This window comes from Octopus bimaculoides, chromosome 7 (assembly GCF_001194135.2).
Source record: "Octopus bimaculoides isolate UCB-OBI-ISO-001 chromosome 7, ASM119413v2, whole genome shotgun sequence".
In the NCBI taxonomy this organism is placed as follows: domain Eukaryota; kingdom Metazoa; phylum Mollusca; class Cephalopoda; order Octopoda; family Octopodidae; genus Octopus; species Octopus bimaculoides.
Window position 1 is genome coordinate 61482600 of NC_068987.1, and position 14980 is coordinate 61497579.

The following is a 14980-nucleotide window of genomic DNA, read 5'->3' on the forward strand; positions in this document are numbered from 1 at the left end:
ATATATATATATATATATATATATAAACAGAGAAAGAGAGAAAATAAGTGAATGTCAGCTGCTGTAATGTCATCCTTCAGCTTGTAGGATTGACATCATTTGTGTTGCTGTCTCTTCATATTTGGTGGGTCCAGCTGTTGAACTTGGCTTCATAGTGAACAGAGATGGATATGAACTCCAGACTACATCTATTCTCTGTTCTCCTGTCTGCTCTGCTCTCTCTCCTACTCTCATGTCTGTTTCTCTGACCACTCTTAGACCTGGTGTAATTTTCTTTTCACTGAGTTATTTTATTTTAAGCTTGACTGATTTGCAATCAGCAACTTTTGATTCATCTATTTTTGCTGACGTCATTTAATGAAATTTGATGTGTAGTTGTTGAGTGACATTGGTTAGTGTTTTTTTTTTGTTTTTTTTCTGACATCACCACTCAGTTTGAAAGATCAAGTTTTTGTTTATGAAAATTGGAAAGAAAAAAATCAAATTCCAAATTCAAATTGAGGCAGAGGCTTGCTACGTGTATATCTAAGATTAAACATATAAATATTATCTATAATATATCATTGTTTAAAATAAGCTTCCTTTCTTGTATTCAATATATAGTGAAATTCTTAAAGAATTAGCTTTTCTTTCTCTTTTTTTTTTTCCTGTGTGATAATTTCTCAAATTTCATCAGGTGTGTGACAATTTAGCAAGTTTCATGTGAAATTTTTGTGTTTCAAACAAGATACATGGCTTATTTTAATATTTTAAAATGGTGCAAGAGTGTCATATATTTAAATCATAGCAAAAATAGTACAAGAATCTACTGTGGGGTGGTTGTAATCTACCAGCAATACAAGTTTGATTTCTGATTAAATCCTTTTTATTCCACACCATTCCTTGTATCTGCAATTTTTCATCATGGTCTGCAGACTAGAGAGACAGAGGGACTTTGTCAACCTGTCTTGTCATTGGCATAATGCATAATTTTGAAGCCTTTGGTAGTCACAAGAAGTTTAAATGATATGAAAACATCGTTAATCCTTTAGATACCAATCCATCTCAGACTGCCTTTGGTCCTAAGATACAAACGTCCTATTTTAAAGGGATCTAAATTGAAATCTTCCCTCAAAATTTCACGTTAATATATGTTCCAAACATCAGCTTAATTATAACAATGTTATCTTATGAAATTCTTCATTACATTCAAAATCAATTGGAACAAAGGCAGAGTATTTCAGTAGAAACTTGGTAGTAATAGGGCTAAATATAACACTAAACAATAAATAAGCTACTCTTTGCAAGCTGTTTGGGTGTTTCTGTATCTTTGTTTGACTTAATGTTGTGTCACTCACACTGTCATGATAATCTTCAGACCAGTGAGTTGCTTATTACAGCTTAACCATTCTGGTTTATATAACTGCTTTACAGGTGTGATGGCACCACTGATTAAAGTAGACAGCTGCTTAATATGACTATAAATGTATGTAGAAGATATAGTATGGCTGAATGGTAAAGAAGTTCACTTCACAGCCATGATGTTCTCGAATCCTTGTCATCAAATGACAGAGATCCACCAACATATGTGATATGCTGAACACTCATAAGATGTTGTAATATCATGAAAATTTATCAACTTACTCAGTAACAGCTTGTGATATTATCATTGCTAAAGTATGGTGATGGTGGGGGAGTATAACATACACTTAGTACACTATGAACAAAGTATCCTGGTATCACATTATAGTTTGTTGTTTGTTTCAATATAAGAAAAAGTAAAGCCCATAACCTCTGCCCACTCTTCCAGGCTGTTGAGACTAATGTGACCGATATTCATGTGGAATGTGTGTCAGTCTGCCAGATATCTCATTGCATCTTTTGTGAACCAATGGCTCTGCAAAATTATCAAGTTCCCACCGACTAACTTCCTACATATTGAATAAGATCACCTTTCAGATAACATAAAGATTTTTCTAATGAGTACATTTGTTTTTATCATGCTTCTAAGTTTGGAACATTTTCAGGATTTTTTTTTTTTTAAGATTCTGCAACAAGAATCAGGTCATCAGCATACAAAAGATTACTTTAGGAAACCACTCCTGAACTAAAATTATCAGGAAGGGGCTGGAGCCAGAAATCTGGTGAGCACTTACCTGCACACTAAAGTTTTTCACTAAACTCATTGTTAATCCTAACCTTGCTCACAATACTCTCAAATATGTTTGGAATGAGTTTAGTAAACCATTCTTTTGTACTTAGTTTTCTTTCTACCCCACCAGCCTCAAGCAAGGGAAGGGAATTTGTTTGAGGCTTTCTCAAAACAACAGATGCAAAGCATAGTAATATTTTTGTTGTTGTTGGCACTCCGTCGCTTACGACGTCGAGGGTTCCAGTTGATCCGATCAATGGAACAGCCTGCTCGTGAAATTAACGTGCACGTGGTTGAGCACTCCACAGACACGTGTACCTTTAACGTAGTTCTCGGGGATATTCAGCGTGACACAGTGTGACAAGGCTGACCCTTTCAATTACAGGCACAACAGAAACAGGAAGTAAGAGTGAGAGAAAGTTGTGGTGAAAGAGTAAAGCAGGGGTCGCCACCATCCCCTGCCGGAGCCTCGTCGAGCTTTAGGTGTTTTCACTCAATAAACACTCACAACACCCGGTCTGGGAATCGAAACTGTGTTCCTATGACCGCGAGTCCGCTGCCCTAACCACTGGGCCATTGCGCCTCCACATAGTAATATTTATCCCCACTTAAACATGAATGTTCTATTAGGACAAAGTATACTGCAGTAGATACCATGAGAGTAACTCTCATATTGACTTTCAGTGCAACATGCACTGTTATTTTATATTGCTAGTGGGGAGATAAATCCCTGCCATCTCCAGCACTGAGACCATCAGGTCACCTTGGCACTGGAGGTGGTGGGGATTTTGAACTAAAAGTCAATATAAGAGTTTCTATCATGGTATCTATTGCAGTATAGTTTGTCCCAATAAACATTACCTCTCAGGATGAATACTGCCTCTGTCTATAATGTATATTTTTTTTAGCAAAGTATAGTGGTTGTTGTTGGTGAAGAACTTCTCTTGTAGTTGCATTAGTAAACATATGGAATCTGTAGATTTGTGAACTGACACAAATTCAAACTTAGAAAATGAAGAGATTGAAATAGAAATATATTTTTGATATCTGAGCATTTAAAGAATTGAGAAATAACAAAGAGGTAAAATAAAAGTTATAACTCATAATTTTGTTTTTCTAAACTTTAGTACTTTAATGACACTACATTTATTTAAGTATTTCCTGCAGGTAGATACTGAAGAAATGTAGATTAATGTATATTGTTGTTGTTGTTGTCATCACTGTTGTTGTCGCTGTTGCTACCAGTGCCGTCATTGTTTTAACCCTTTCATATTTCTGCCATTGTATCAATTGATTTTTTTTAATAATTAAGAATTTGGTAAAATAATTTTGTCATTAACCTGATGCTTGGAAATTAAATTATTACGAAATTTTTATGGAAAATTTAAATTTAGATCACTTTAAAAATAGGATGTTTCTGTCCAAGAACCAGGAGTGGTCTCAGGCAGGTTGGTAACAAAAGTGTGAGGGTCCATTTTCCCATGCTTTCATGGGTCTGATGGAATTCATTGAGGCAGATGTTTCTACAGCCAGATACCTTTTCCTGTTGCCAAAACCCCACCTGTTTCCAAACAAGGTAAAATTTTCCAACGACTGAACATGTTTTCATGGAAGGTTGTAAGAAACACTGCAGCTGGAATGATGGTGACGTCCCTTTACAGATATTGCATGATGTCTCAACAAGGACGGACGGACGGACGGACACACACACACACACACACACACACACACACTATAGGCTTCAATGCAGTTTCTGTCAACCAAATCCATGTAGAAGGCTTTGGTCAGATTGGGGTTATAGTGGAAGACATTTGCTCAAGGTGCTGTGCAGTAGGACTGAACAAGGAACTATGTCATTGGCGAAGTGAACTTCTCTGTTATACAGCCATGCCTGTGTCTTTACTGTTCATAAACATCTGAAGTAGATTTGAGTCTATAACCTATCCTTATAACCTGGCATTGTAACACATTATCTAACATCTGTTCCACTTGGCTAATTTATCTTCACAAACGACTGTACCCTATATGAATGGAATGCGGATAACTGGGTCAATAGCATAATAAACAATCAAGCCAAGGCTACACATTCAGCTGATCCTATTTTGTCACGATATTTTGTGTTGAATGTATGGCCCCAAACACTTCGTAATAAACAACTAAGTTAGCTACCTCTCTGCAGGTACTATGAAGTGGTTTTCTTCATAATTGAATGTGTCAACACCATAAGTTGAATAAGTGTTTTGTAGGTTTGTGGTACTGAATTTTACATTGTTTAATATAAACAGTACCTAAGGCAACAAGCAGCCAGAATTGCTAGCATACTAAGCAAAATGTTTGGCAACATTTTCTCCTTCTTTACGTTTTGAGTTCAACTTCCACAAAGGTTGGCTTTGCCCTTCATCCTTTTGAGGGGGGGGGGTCAATAAAAGAAGTACCAGTTGAACATTGGGGTCATTGACTTAGCTTCTCCCCATGAACTTGTTGACTTTGAGCCAAAATTTGAAACCAGTATAAATCATACCTAGTGGTAGTCATGCCTCTCCTCTATCTTAAAGCTTATAAACTCCAGAGGTAAGCTTCAGCTCAGAGGATCATGTAGGTGTATCAAAGGATAAAGGGTGGCATAGTGATTAGGGTATTCAGTTCACAATTGTATAGTGACAACTTCGATTCCTGGTGGCACATTGTGTCCTCAAGCAAGATACTTTAGTTCATGTTGCTCTAGTCCACACACCTGGCAAAAGTGATTTGTACCTATATTTCAAAGGGTCATTCTGAATCATGCTGAACTTCCCTGAGAACTATGTAGACCCTTTAGCATTTAAACCAGCCCTATCTGGCCCAAATATTCTACCTGTTTCATGTTCAAATTAGTCAGATCCAGCCTCTCACACCTACTCTACAATGTCATTATAAAAATATGCAGTCATGTCATCAAAGTCTCAAAGCTGCAAGATAATGCAAATTTAATTCAAAACAATGAGAATAAATAAACCTTACATTTGACAGAGTAATTTAAATGCTAAAGGGTTAAGGGTACATGTGCCTGTGGATTACTCAGCCAGTTGCACATTAATTTCATGAGCTGGCTGTTCCATTCATTGGATCAACTGGAACCCTCATTGTTGTAACTGATAGAGTGTCAGTTGTTGGCACTCCGTCGCTTACGACGACGAAGTTTCCAGTTGATCCGATCAATGGAACAGCCTGAAATTAACGTGAAATTAACGTGCAAGTGGCTGAGCACTCCACAGACACGTGTACCGTTAACGTAGTTCTCGGGGATATTCAGCGTGACACAGTGTGACAAGGCTGACCCTTTGAATTACAGGCACAACAGAAACAGGAAGTAAGAGTGAGAGAAAGTTGTGGTGAAAGAGTACAGCAGGGTTCGCCACCATCCCCTGCCAGAGCCTCGTGAAGCTTTAGGTGTTTTCACTCAATAAACACTCACAACACCCGGTCTGGGAATCGAAACCGCGATCCTATGACCGTGAGTCCACTGCCCTAACCATTGGGCCATTGCACCTCCACAGAGAGTGTCAGTATGTGTTTATTAAAAATAATTTCCAGTTTCTTATATATGACATGCATTTCTTACCTTTTCAATAACTTCAGATTGAGAAACCTGGTATTTCCTTCTGTTCACTAAATCAAGTCTTGATTTAGAAACTGACTCATAATTCAGTTGTGTAGATGTTGTCCAAATTGGCTGAAATATTAACACAAAATATAATATTTATAAGTTTCATTCATAAGGACATATTATGAAAGTAATTTTTAAACAATTTTGTTGAGTGTGTGGGTGTGGGTGAGGGTTCAATATTTTAGTCTGAAATTTCAAACTGATAAAATTCCAAACTGATAAATTTAAAACTGGACATAAAGAAAAATCTGGATTTGATTGAAGTTTAAACTGTGAAAGCTAAATATTATTGTAAGAACAACAAGAAGAATAAGGTGATAAAATGATGAAAGCTAGAAAACAATGACAATATGTGTGTGTGTGTGTGTGTGTGTGATATGTCACAAAACTAGTAAGACAATATCTCGACTTAAAAGACATGTGCTAGTTCACAAAAAACATTCCTTCAGAATCAGATTCCAAAGGACAAAGATGAAGAAGAAACTTGAATAATATCTGTCACTTGTGTTTTAAACTCTGTCAGTCAGCAGCTGGTCTTAAAAATCATCTGAGGGTTCATCAACTGAGGGATTGTTCTGTGTGGTGGGGTGTGGTGTGTGTGTTGATGGGACAGCTGTCATTTGTCAAGATGAAGCAATCAGCATGTACGTATGTATGCATGTATGTATGTGTGTATATATGTATGTATGTATGTATGTATGTATGTATGTCTTTCTCCTGTTTCATCTCCACCTGTTTATTTGCTGCTTCAATTAAATGTTCCAATATATACACTTTTACTTGTTTCAGTCATTTGACTGTGGCCATGCTGGAGCACCACCTTTAGTCAAGCAAATTGACCCCAGGACTTATTCTTTGTAAGCCTAGTACTTATTCTATTGGTCTCCTTTGCCGAACCGCTAAGTTATGGGGACACAAACAAACCAGCATCGGTTGTCAACCGATGTTGGGGGGACAAACACAGACACACAAACATATACAAACATACATATATATATATATACGATGGGCTTCTTTCAGTTTCCTTCTACCAAATCCACTCACAAGGCTTTGGTTGGCCTGAGGCTATAGTAGAGGACACTTGCCCAAGATGCCACGCAGTGGGGCTGAACCCGGAACTATGTGGTTGGTAAGCAAGCTACTTACCACACAGCCACTCCTGCACCTATATTTATATCTATATCTATATTTAAGATCTTAATTTTTCAGACTAAAGCACTGAGCTGTTTTTCTTTTGCTTGATTTGGTTAGATAAAGAAGGACAAATCTCCCAAACTTGGCCCCTTTTTTATAGAGCCTCCAAGAATGGTAAGAAAAGGTTACCTTCAAGCCAGACAACCTTACTCAAATTCTTGCAATAGACACTCACGGATCAAGTAATGGTTAAACTCTTTCAGTCTTCTGACTTGCCAACTCCAGTCAGACCATACAACCCATACCAGCATAGAAAATGGACATTAAATGCTGCTGCTGATGGACATGATAATGATAACGATGATGACAACAATGACGATGATGTCAACAATGACGATGATGACAACAATGACAATGACAATGTTCATCACTGTTGTCATCATCAACAATGACAATGATGATGACAATGATAATGATGGTGACGATGATGATGATGATGGTGATGATGACGATGATGATGATGATGGATGATTGTGATGAACCAAAGACTGAGCTAGTCACCTCTTATGGACTTCTGCAAAATTTTCATCTAATCTCCCTCACAAGAATTTGGGTGACCTAAGACTAAGACAGAAGATACTTGTCCAAGACATTACACACTGGTATCAAACCCAAAACCTCATATTTGCTAAGAGAACTTCTTAAACCATTATGCACTCGTTAATGAGATTATCATTTCTGGGTCTGTTAATCTCAAATTCAAATGTAAACATTTTATTAATATCTATATCTCGTGTAATTATCAAAGGATGAATTTAACTCCAAATATTATAATCTCATTAATAGCAACTCATCATGCATATATATGTGTGTGTGTGTGTATGTGTGTATGTGTGTGTGTGTATGTGTGTGTGTGTATGTGTGTGTGTGTGTGTACAATTGTAGCATGGAAGATGCTTATAAGCCATTTAAGAACACACAAAAAATTGTTAAATATAAATGTTCAAGTGAATCTAATGGGGTTTTTTTGTGAGTTTTTAAATGGCTTATAAACATCTTCCATGCTGTAATTATTTTTGTTTCAGCACACGATTTCAGATCAAGTCACTTGCTGTGCAAGTACATCTCCATAAAATATATATATACATACATACAAACATGTATATATCTGGTGGTGTTGGCTATATTCTAGTCACCAATATAGTCAATCAGATGATACATGAAGGAGTCATACCCAATGACTGGTGCAGCAGCAGCATAGTCAACTGCTACAAAGGTAAAGGTGATGCATTAGATATGAATAATTAGAGAGGTATCAAGTTGTTGGATCAGGTAATGAAAGTCATGGAGAGGGTCATAACCCAACTAATTAGAGAGAGAGTCAGTTTAGATGAGATGCTGTTTGGGTTTGTGACAAGGAAAAGCACCACTGATGCTATATTTCTGGTAAGACAGCTGCAAGAGAAATACCTAGCCAAAGATAAACCTCTGTACCTGGCTTTTGTTGACATGGAGAAAGCTTTGAGATGGCCCCCTGATCCCTTATCTGGTGGTCAATGCGGAAACTAGGGATTAGTGAGAGCTTTACAAGCCATGTACAGGGATGCTGTCAGTAAGGTGAGGGTTAGCAACGAGTATAGTGAAGAATTCCGGGTAGGGGTAGGGGACCACCAAGGATCAGTCCACAGCCCCCTCTTATTAATCATAGTCCTCCAGGCATTAATAAAGGAATTCAAGACAGGATGCCCCTGGGAGCTTCTCTATGCTGACGACCTTGCTGTAATAGCTGAGTCACTATCAGAACTAGAGGAGAAGTTTCAGGTGTGGAAGCAAGGATTAGAATCGAAGGGCCTTAGAGTCAATCTAGCGAAAACCAAAGTCTTAATAAGTAGGAAGGCAGACAAATCACAAATCCCTTCAGGTAGATGGCCCTGCTCGATCTGTAGAAAAGGTGTAGGTAGAAACTCCATAAGATGTACCCAGTGTAAACTATGGACACATGAAAGGTGCAGCAATATCAAAGGAACGCTAACTAGGAAGATCGTTTTTGTATGTGGCAGATGCTCAGCGGCAATAAACACTGAAAATGTGCAGAAACCAGCTTCTGTCACATGCCAGGGGGAAAAAACTAGAACAGTAGTGAGGGGTGGATGCTCTGAGAGTGTAGCTGCTAGAATAAGAATAGTCTGGGCAAAGTTCAGAGAGCTCCTACTTCTGCTGGTGACAGGTAGACTGTATGATACATGTGTGCAAACAGCCATGCTACATGGCAGTGAAACAGTGGGCCGTGACTGCTGAGGACATGCATAAGCTTGCAAGGAATGAAGCTAGTATGCTTCACTGGATGTGTAATGTCAGTGTGCATACACGACAGAGTGTAAGTGCCCTGAAAGAAAGTTGGACATAAGAAGCATCAGATGTGGTGCACAAGAGAGATGACTGCACTGGTATGGTCATGTGTTGCGTATGGATGAGGACAGCTGTGTGAAAAAGTATCACACCCTAGCAGTAGAAGGAACCTGTGGAAGAGGTAGACCCAGGAAGACCTGGGATGAGGTGGTGAAGCATGACCTTCGATTGTTAGGCCTAACGGAGGCAATGACAAGTGGCCAAGACCTTTGGAGATATGCTGTGTTTGAGAAGACCCAGCAAACCATGGCCTATGCCAGTGCAGCATAAGTAGCCCATTTAAGAGTACCCTTCAATCATTGGGCAATAAACTATGCTTGTGAAGATGTGTTGAGTCATTGTCGCAGCAGATGAGAGTACTTCCTGATTGGTACCTGTGCCGGTGGCACGTAAAAAGCACCATTCGAGTGTGGTCGATGCCAGTGCCAGTTGACTGGTTTCATACTGGTGGCACGTAAAAAGCACCATTCGAGTGTGATCATTGCCAGTGCTGCCTGACTGGCTCCCATGCCAGTGGCATGTAAAAATCACCCACTACACTCTTGGAATGATAAAAGTACCCATAATATAAACAGAATGTCAAATGTTTTGGTATGTGACTTTTACCCACACTATATATATGATACTATGAGGGCAGCATCTTTAACACTTGCCACCTGAAAGCCATATCAAAAACCCTCTCAACCATAGTGTACAAGATTCAGTATGCTGACAATCCAGCTGCACCATCTCATACTCCTGCTTCTCTTTAATAAATGATGAATTTGTCACCAAGTGAATCATCAAAAACTTGAAGTTCTCCAATCAACCTTCCCACACTCACCTCCCTCTCAGCCCACACTTATTGATGATGCTCCTCTACTGCAAGTGAACTCATTCTACTATCTTGGAAGAATGATCCCTTACACTGGATTCCTTGATGAGGAGATATTCCATCAGATCAGCTTGGCCTCTGTGTCTTTTGGCAGAATCAGCAAATGAGTTTTCCAGAACAAGAACCTTAGCAACAAGTACAAAAACCTCTGCTTATTGAGCTATTTGTGTATCTACCCTCCTGTATGGGTCTGTGTACTGGAACCTTTATGGGAGCCAGATCAGAATGGAAGTGTTCCATACCAGAGCACTCCAAGGTATCCTTGGTCTCACGTGGTAGAACAAGGTGCCACATACCAAAATCCTCCTGAGAGCTGGGGTCTACAGCATTGATGCCTGCATCCTTTATTGTCTTCTCCATTGGGTTGACCATGTGATTCGGATGTTGAGTAACTGGCTCCCAAAGATGGTCTTCCTCAGTGTGATTGAGACTGGAAGTAAGCCTCATGGACGTTCAAAACTTTGTTTCCATGATCATCTGAAGCAGTCTTTCATTGTATGTGGTGTCCCTTCCAATCAGTCAGAATCCCTGGTTGTTAATCAGAAGACATAGAAGTCTGTATGTGATACTGGAGTAGAGCACTTTGAAGCCGAATGCAGGAGACTGCATGAAGAGAAGAGGAGATGCTACCATTTGTCTGAATGAATTGTCTGACCCATGCAAGCATAGAAAAGTGGATAAAGATGTTAAAGATGATGATAACAATGATGATGATGATGATGATGATGATGATGTGTGTGTGTGTGTGTGTGTGTAGGTATATATGTATGCATGTATATAAATCACCAGCTAGATGTCCTTCTTGTGTTCAAAGGTCAGCTTGCCAAGATTCTCCAGTTTCCTCTGTGTTATGCTGCATGCATACAATCAACTAAGCTCTTTTTCTTGTTCATTCTTTCTCGTCAACAGTCCACAAACATATTTCATGGCTTCTTGATCTCTTTCCTTCTACACTTACTATCAGGATAATCTTGGGTATGTTTTAATGCACATTGTATGTCCAAAATATCATAATTTTGTGGACTTGATTTTCCACAATAAGTGTCTTGGGACTTTCAGCTTCTCTACTATTCTCTCTGTTTGTCCATACCCCAAAGGGAGAAAACTCTGATCTTATTTTGGTTATCTCCCTTGTTTACTCTTATCTATGTAGGGTGTTGCTTATCACAGGTAGTGCTGGGAATGTATTGGGTCATCCAATAAATAATGCAGTTTTTTTATACATTTTTTTTCTTCTTCAAAATTAAGACAAATAAAGCTCTTTTTTAATCTAAAATATACTCTTCTTTATTTTCTACAATGCTCTTCCATCTGTCTGGCAGACTTGGAAGACCCCTCTTCGTCTGTGATGAAAAATACTCTTCCAGTACTGTTCTGACCTCATCTACAGAATTCATATTTTTTTCTATCCAAATGATTTAGAACACTGCGGAATAAAGGGTAATCAGATGGGGTAATGTCCGGCGAATATGGTGGGTGGGGCATTGTTTCCCATTCAAACAGCCTTTGGAACATCATCCTCGTTGTATGTGGTCAATCATTATCCTGATGGAAGAACAACCTTCATCTTGAAACCGAAGGTGGTCATTTTTCTTCCAGCATTGACTTAAGCCACTCAAGCTGCTCACAGTAGATCTCCTTTGTCATCATTTGGTTTGGTTTTAAAAGTTCAAAGTGGACTAAAACTTTCATATCGGACTAAACAGGTAACAGCACTTTACGTAGGTGAAAACTTTGTTTAGTCTGAAGTACCAGTGTTTCTCCTTTCCCTATCCACTGTCTTCGGCGCTTGACATTTTTATAAAGAACCCATTTCTTGCCACCAGTCAATATTCGGTCCAAAAAAGGTTCATTCGTGAGACGTGATAACAAAGAAGAGCACACATTCACTCTCCGTGCACGGCTAGACTCAGAAATTTTGTGAGGAATTTGCTGACCTTTCCGATGGCATGCAGGTGTCGATGAATGGCTGAATGACCAAATTCAAACTTCTCTGCTAGTTCGTCAACTGCTACGATGAGATTTTGTTTCACCAGGTTTTGCAGGGTGTCCTCGTCAAGCTCTACAGATCTTCCAGGATGGGGGCTTGTCTTCTAGGCTGTAGTTTCCATCTCGGAATTTCTGGAACCACCGTTGACACTGGCTTAAGCTTATTGTCCAATCCCCATATACTGCATTAATATTCCTCTCACTTTCCATCGTGCTGTTGCCTTTATTGAACTCATAAAGCAAAACATGCCAAAAATGCTCCTTTGTCACTTCCATTATAGGTTTGGAAAAAATAACTGTTAAAATCCAACTGCACTCTACAAAACTTGCATTAAGAATAATTAAAAAGGTAAAGTTACTACCTGCAAGTAGTTTATCCCACCTCCTTCCGACCTTTAGTTCAAGCTAATAAAAAAAACCACATTATTTACGGGATGACCCAATACTTTCACCACTAATGATAATGATATCATCAGTGATAATATTGGTTTAAGATCTTGGCGCAAGACCAGCAATTTCGGAGGAGCAGGTAAGTTGATTGTATTGACGCCAGTACTCAAGTGGTACTTATTTTATCAATACTGAAGGGATGAAAGGCAAAAGCAACATCAGTAGAATTTGAACACAGAACATAAAGATAGATGAAATGCCGCTCAGCATTTTGCCTAATGATTCTACCAGCTCGCTGCCTTATATAATGAATAATATTGGTTTCAAATTTTGGCACAATGCCAGTAATTTCAGGGGAGCAGGTAAGTCAATTACATCAACCCCAATGCTCAACTGGTACTTATTTTATCGACCCTGAAAGGATGAAAGGCAAAGTTGACCCCAATGGTATTTGACCTCAGAATGTTAAATCAGAAGAAATGCTGCTAAGCATCTTGTCTGGCACAGTAACAACTCTGACAGCTTGCCACCTTAAAATATCTGGTAATATTACATCTTTAATTAAGGCGGTGAGCTAACAGAATCATTAGCACACCGGGAAAAATGTTTAATGGTATTTTGTTCATCTTTACATTCTGAGTTCAAATTCCACTGAGGTCGACTTTGCCTTTCATCCTTTCAGAGTCGATAAAATAAGTACCAGTTGAGCACTGGGATCAATATGATCAACTTTACTTGTCACAGAAATTTCTGGCCTTGTGCCAAAATTTAATTTAGAGGCATCTTGTCCATCTGTACATTCTTGGTTTAAATGCTACCAAAGTTAATTTTGTCTTTTATCATTTCAGGGTCGATAAAATAAGTACCAGTTCAGTGCTGGGGACCAATGTAATTGAATTAACCGCTTCCCTAAATTGTTGGCCTTGATCCAAAATTTGAAGCCAAAATTACATTTTTATTTAATTGAAAGTTAAACAGAATTATTATTACTTTTCTGATTTAATAACAGTTTCTAACTTAAGCACAAAACCAAAAAAGTTAGGAGAGAGAGGCAGCCAAGTCAATTATATTGACCCAGTTTTTCACTGGTACTTTATTTTATTAATTCTTGTACTTGATTGGGACTTTATTCTATTCAACATATTCCTATCTCAGATTCACACACTTACTGCAGTGGTCCTTCAGTTTTTCTAAACCCTGTAAAAGAATTCGGTAGGGTGTGCCTCCAACCAGGCCTTTCATGATACCCTTAAAGCCAGGAACTTTTCAGCAGCCCCTCACACAACATGTTCTCATTCCTCTATATAGCTTTCTCTGTGTGATAATTTTGCTATATGTAATTCTTCAGAAGAAATTTCTTTCCAAGTCAAATTAAAAGGACAATTCTGTAGGCATATCATTCCAGAGACAAAGGGTGGAGTAGCTTCAAACTTTCTTCTAAAGTTATATAAAGCATTTTAGTTGTAGTTACAGTGATCTTCAATATAAAATATCTACAGCAAAATAATAAATGACTGGTAGTTAAGTAAATTTACTAAATGCAATAGCTTTGTCCCAACAATGGAGGTCACAGAGCACTTTATAATAAATAATTATTATTATTATTAGAAATAATAGATTTCTAAATCTCTCAGAGATTTAAGCAGTAGTGATGCGATAAAGTAGTTGTATACTGCCAACTTAACGTGACAGTCCCAATAAGGTAATATACTACTGCTATTTAGCCCTAGGAAGCTGGACCGCTTCCTAGGGCTAAATAGCAGTAGTATATTCCCTTATTGGGACTGTCACGTTAAGTTGGCAGTATACAACTACTTTAATTATTATTATCTATTAAAAGATACTTTTGTATAAATTACCCCTTGGTTTTAGATTATTTACCAGTTAAAATTCCAATAGCAATAGTGGTGGTTACAGAGAGTACCTTCAATGAAGTTAAAGAGAACAATGCAACAGCTGAGTATTAAATGAATAGCTATAATACAGCAGTGGTACTTAATACTGTGTAGTTTCCACAGATGTCAATTCAATATTAAATCAATGAGCTACAGCAGTAACTGTTGGTAAAGGACCTGAAATAAATATCAGAAAAATCTAAATAATTTTGTTACTTTCAGATTTTAGTTTTTAGTTTAGGTCTTATTTTTGACAAGGAAACAAGACACTGGTTATTAACTTATATTTATCTGCCTCTCAGGAATTTCTTGATGTATTTGAATGGAAGAAGCATAACATACAGAGTAAAAAATATTTCAATACACATGTGGCAATTTTTAACATCTATGGTTATATGTAGAGATGTGTATGTGTGTGAGTATATGACCGTTTTGTAGGTATGGTTCTCTCTCTCTCTCTCTCTTTGTGTGTATATATATATATATATATATATATATATATATATATATAT

At 38.0% G+C, this 14980-nt stretch overlaps 1 protein-coding gene across 1 annotated transcript in view; it reads right to left on the reverse strand.

The window, feature by feature from the left end:
- The window catches only part of LOC106874649 (protein FAM135A), a 303488-nt gene that overhangs the window by 280669 nt on the left and 7839 nt on the right, over nucleotides 1–14980 (reverse strand). Inside the window, exon 2 of the mRNA XM_052969428.1 lies at nucleotides 5733–5843. Coding sequence (XP_052825388.1) covers nucleotides 5733–5843 — 111 coding nt within the window. The remainder of the gene's footprint in view (nucleotides 1–5732; nucleotides 5844–14980) is intronic.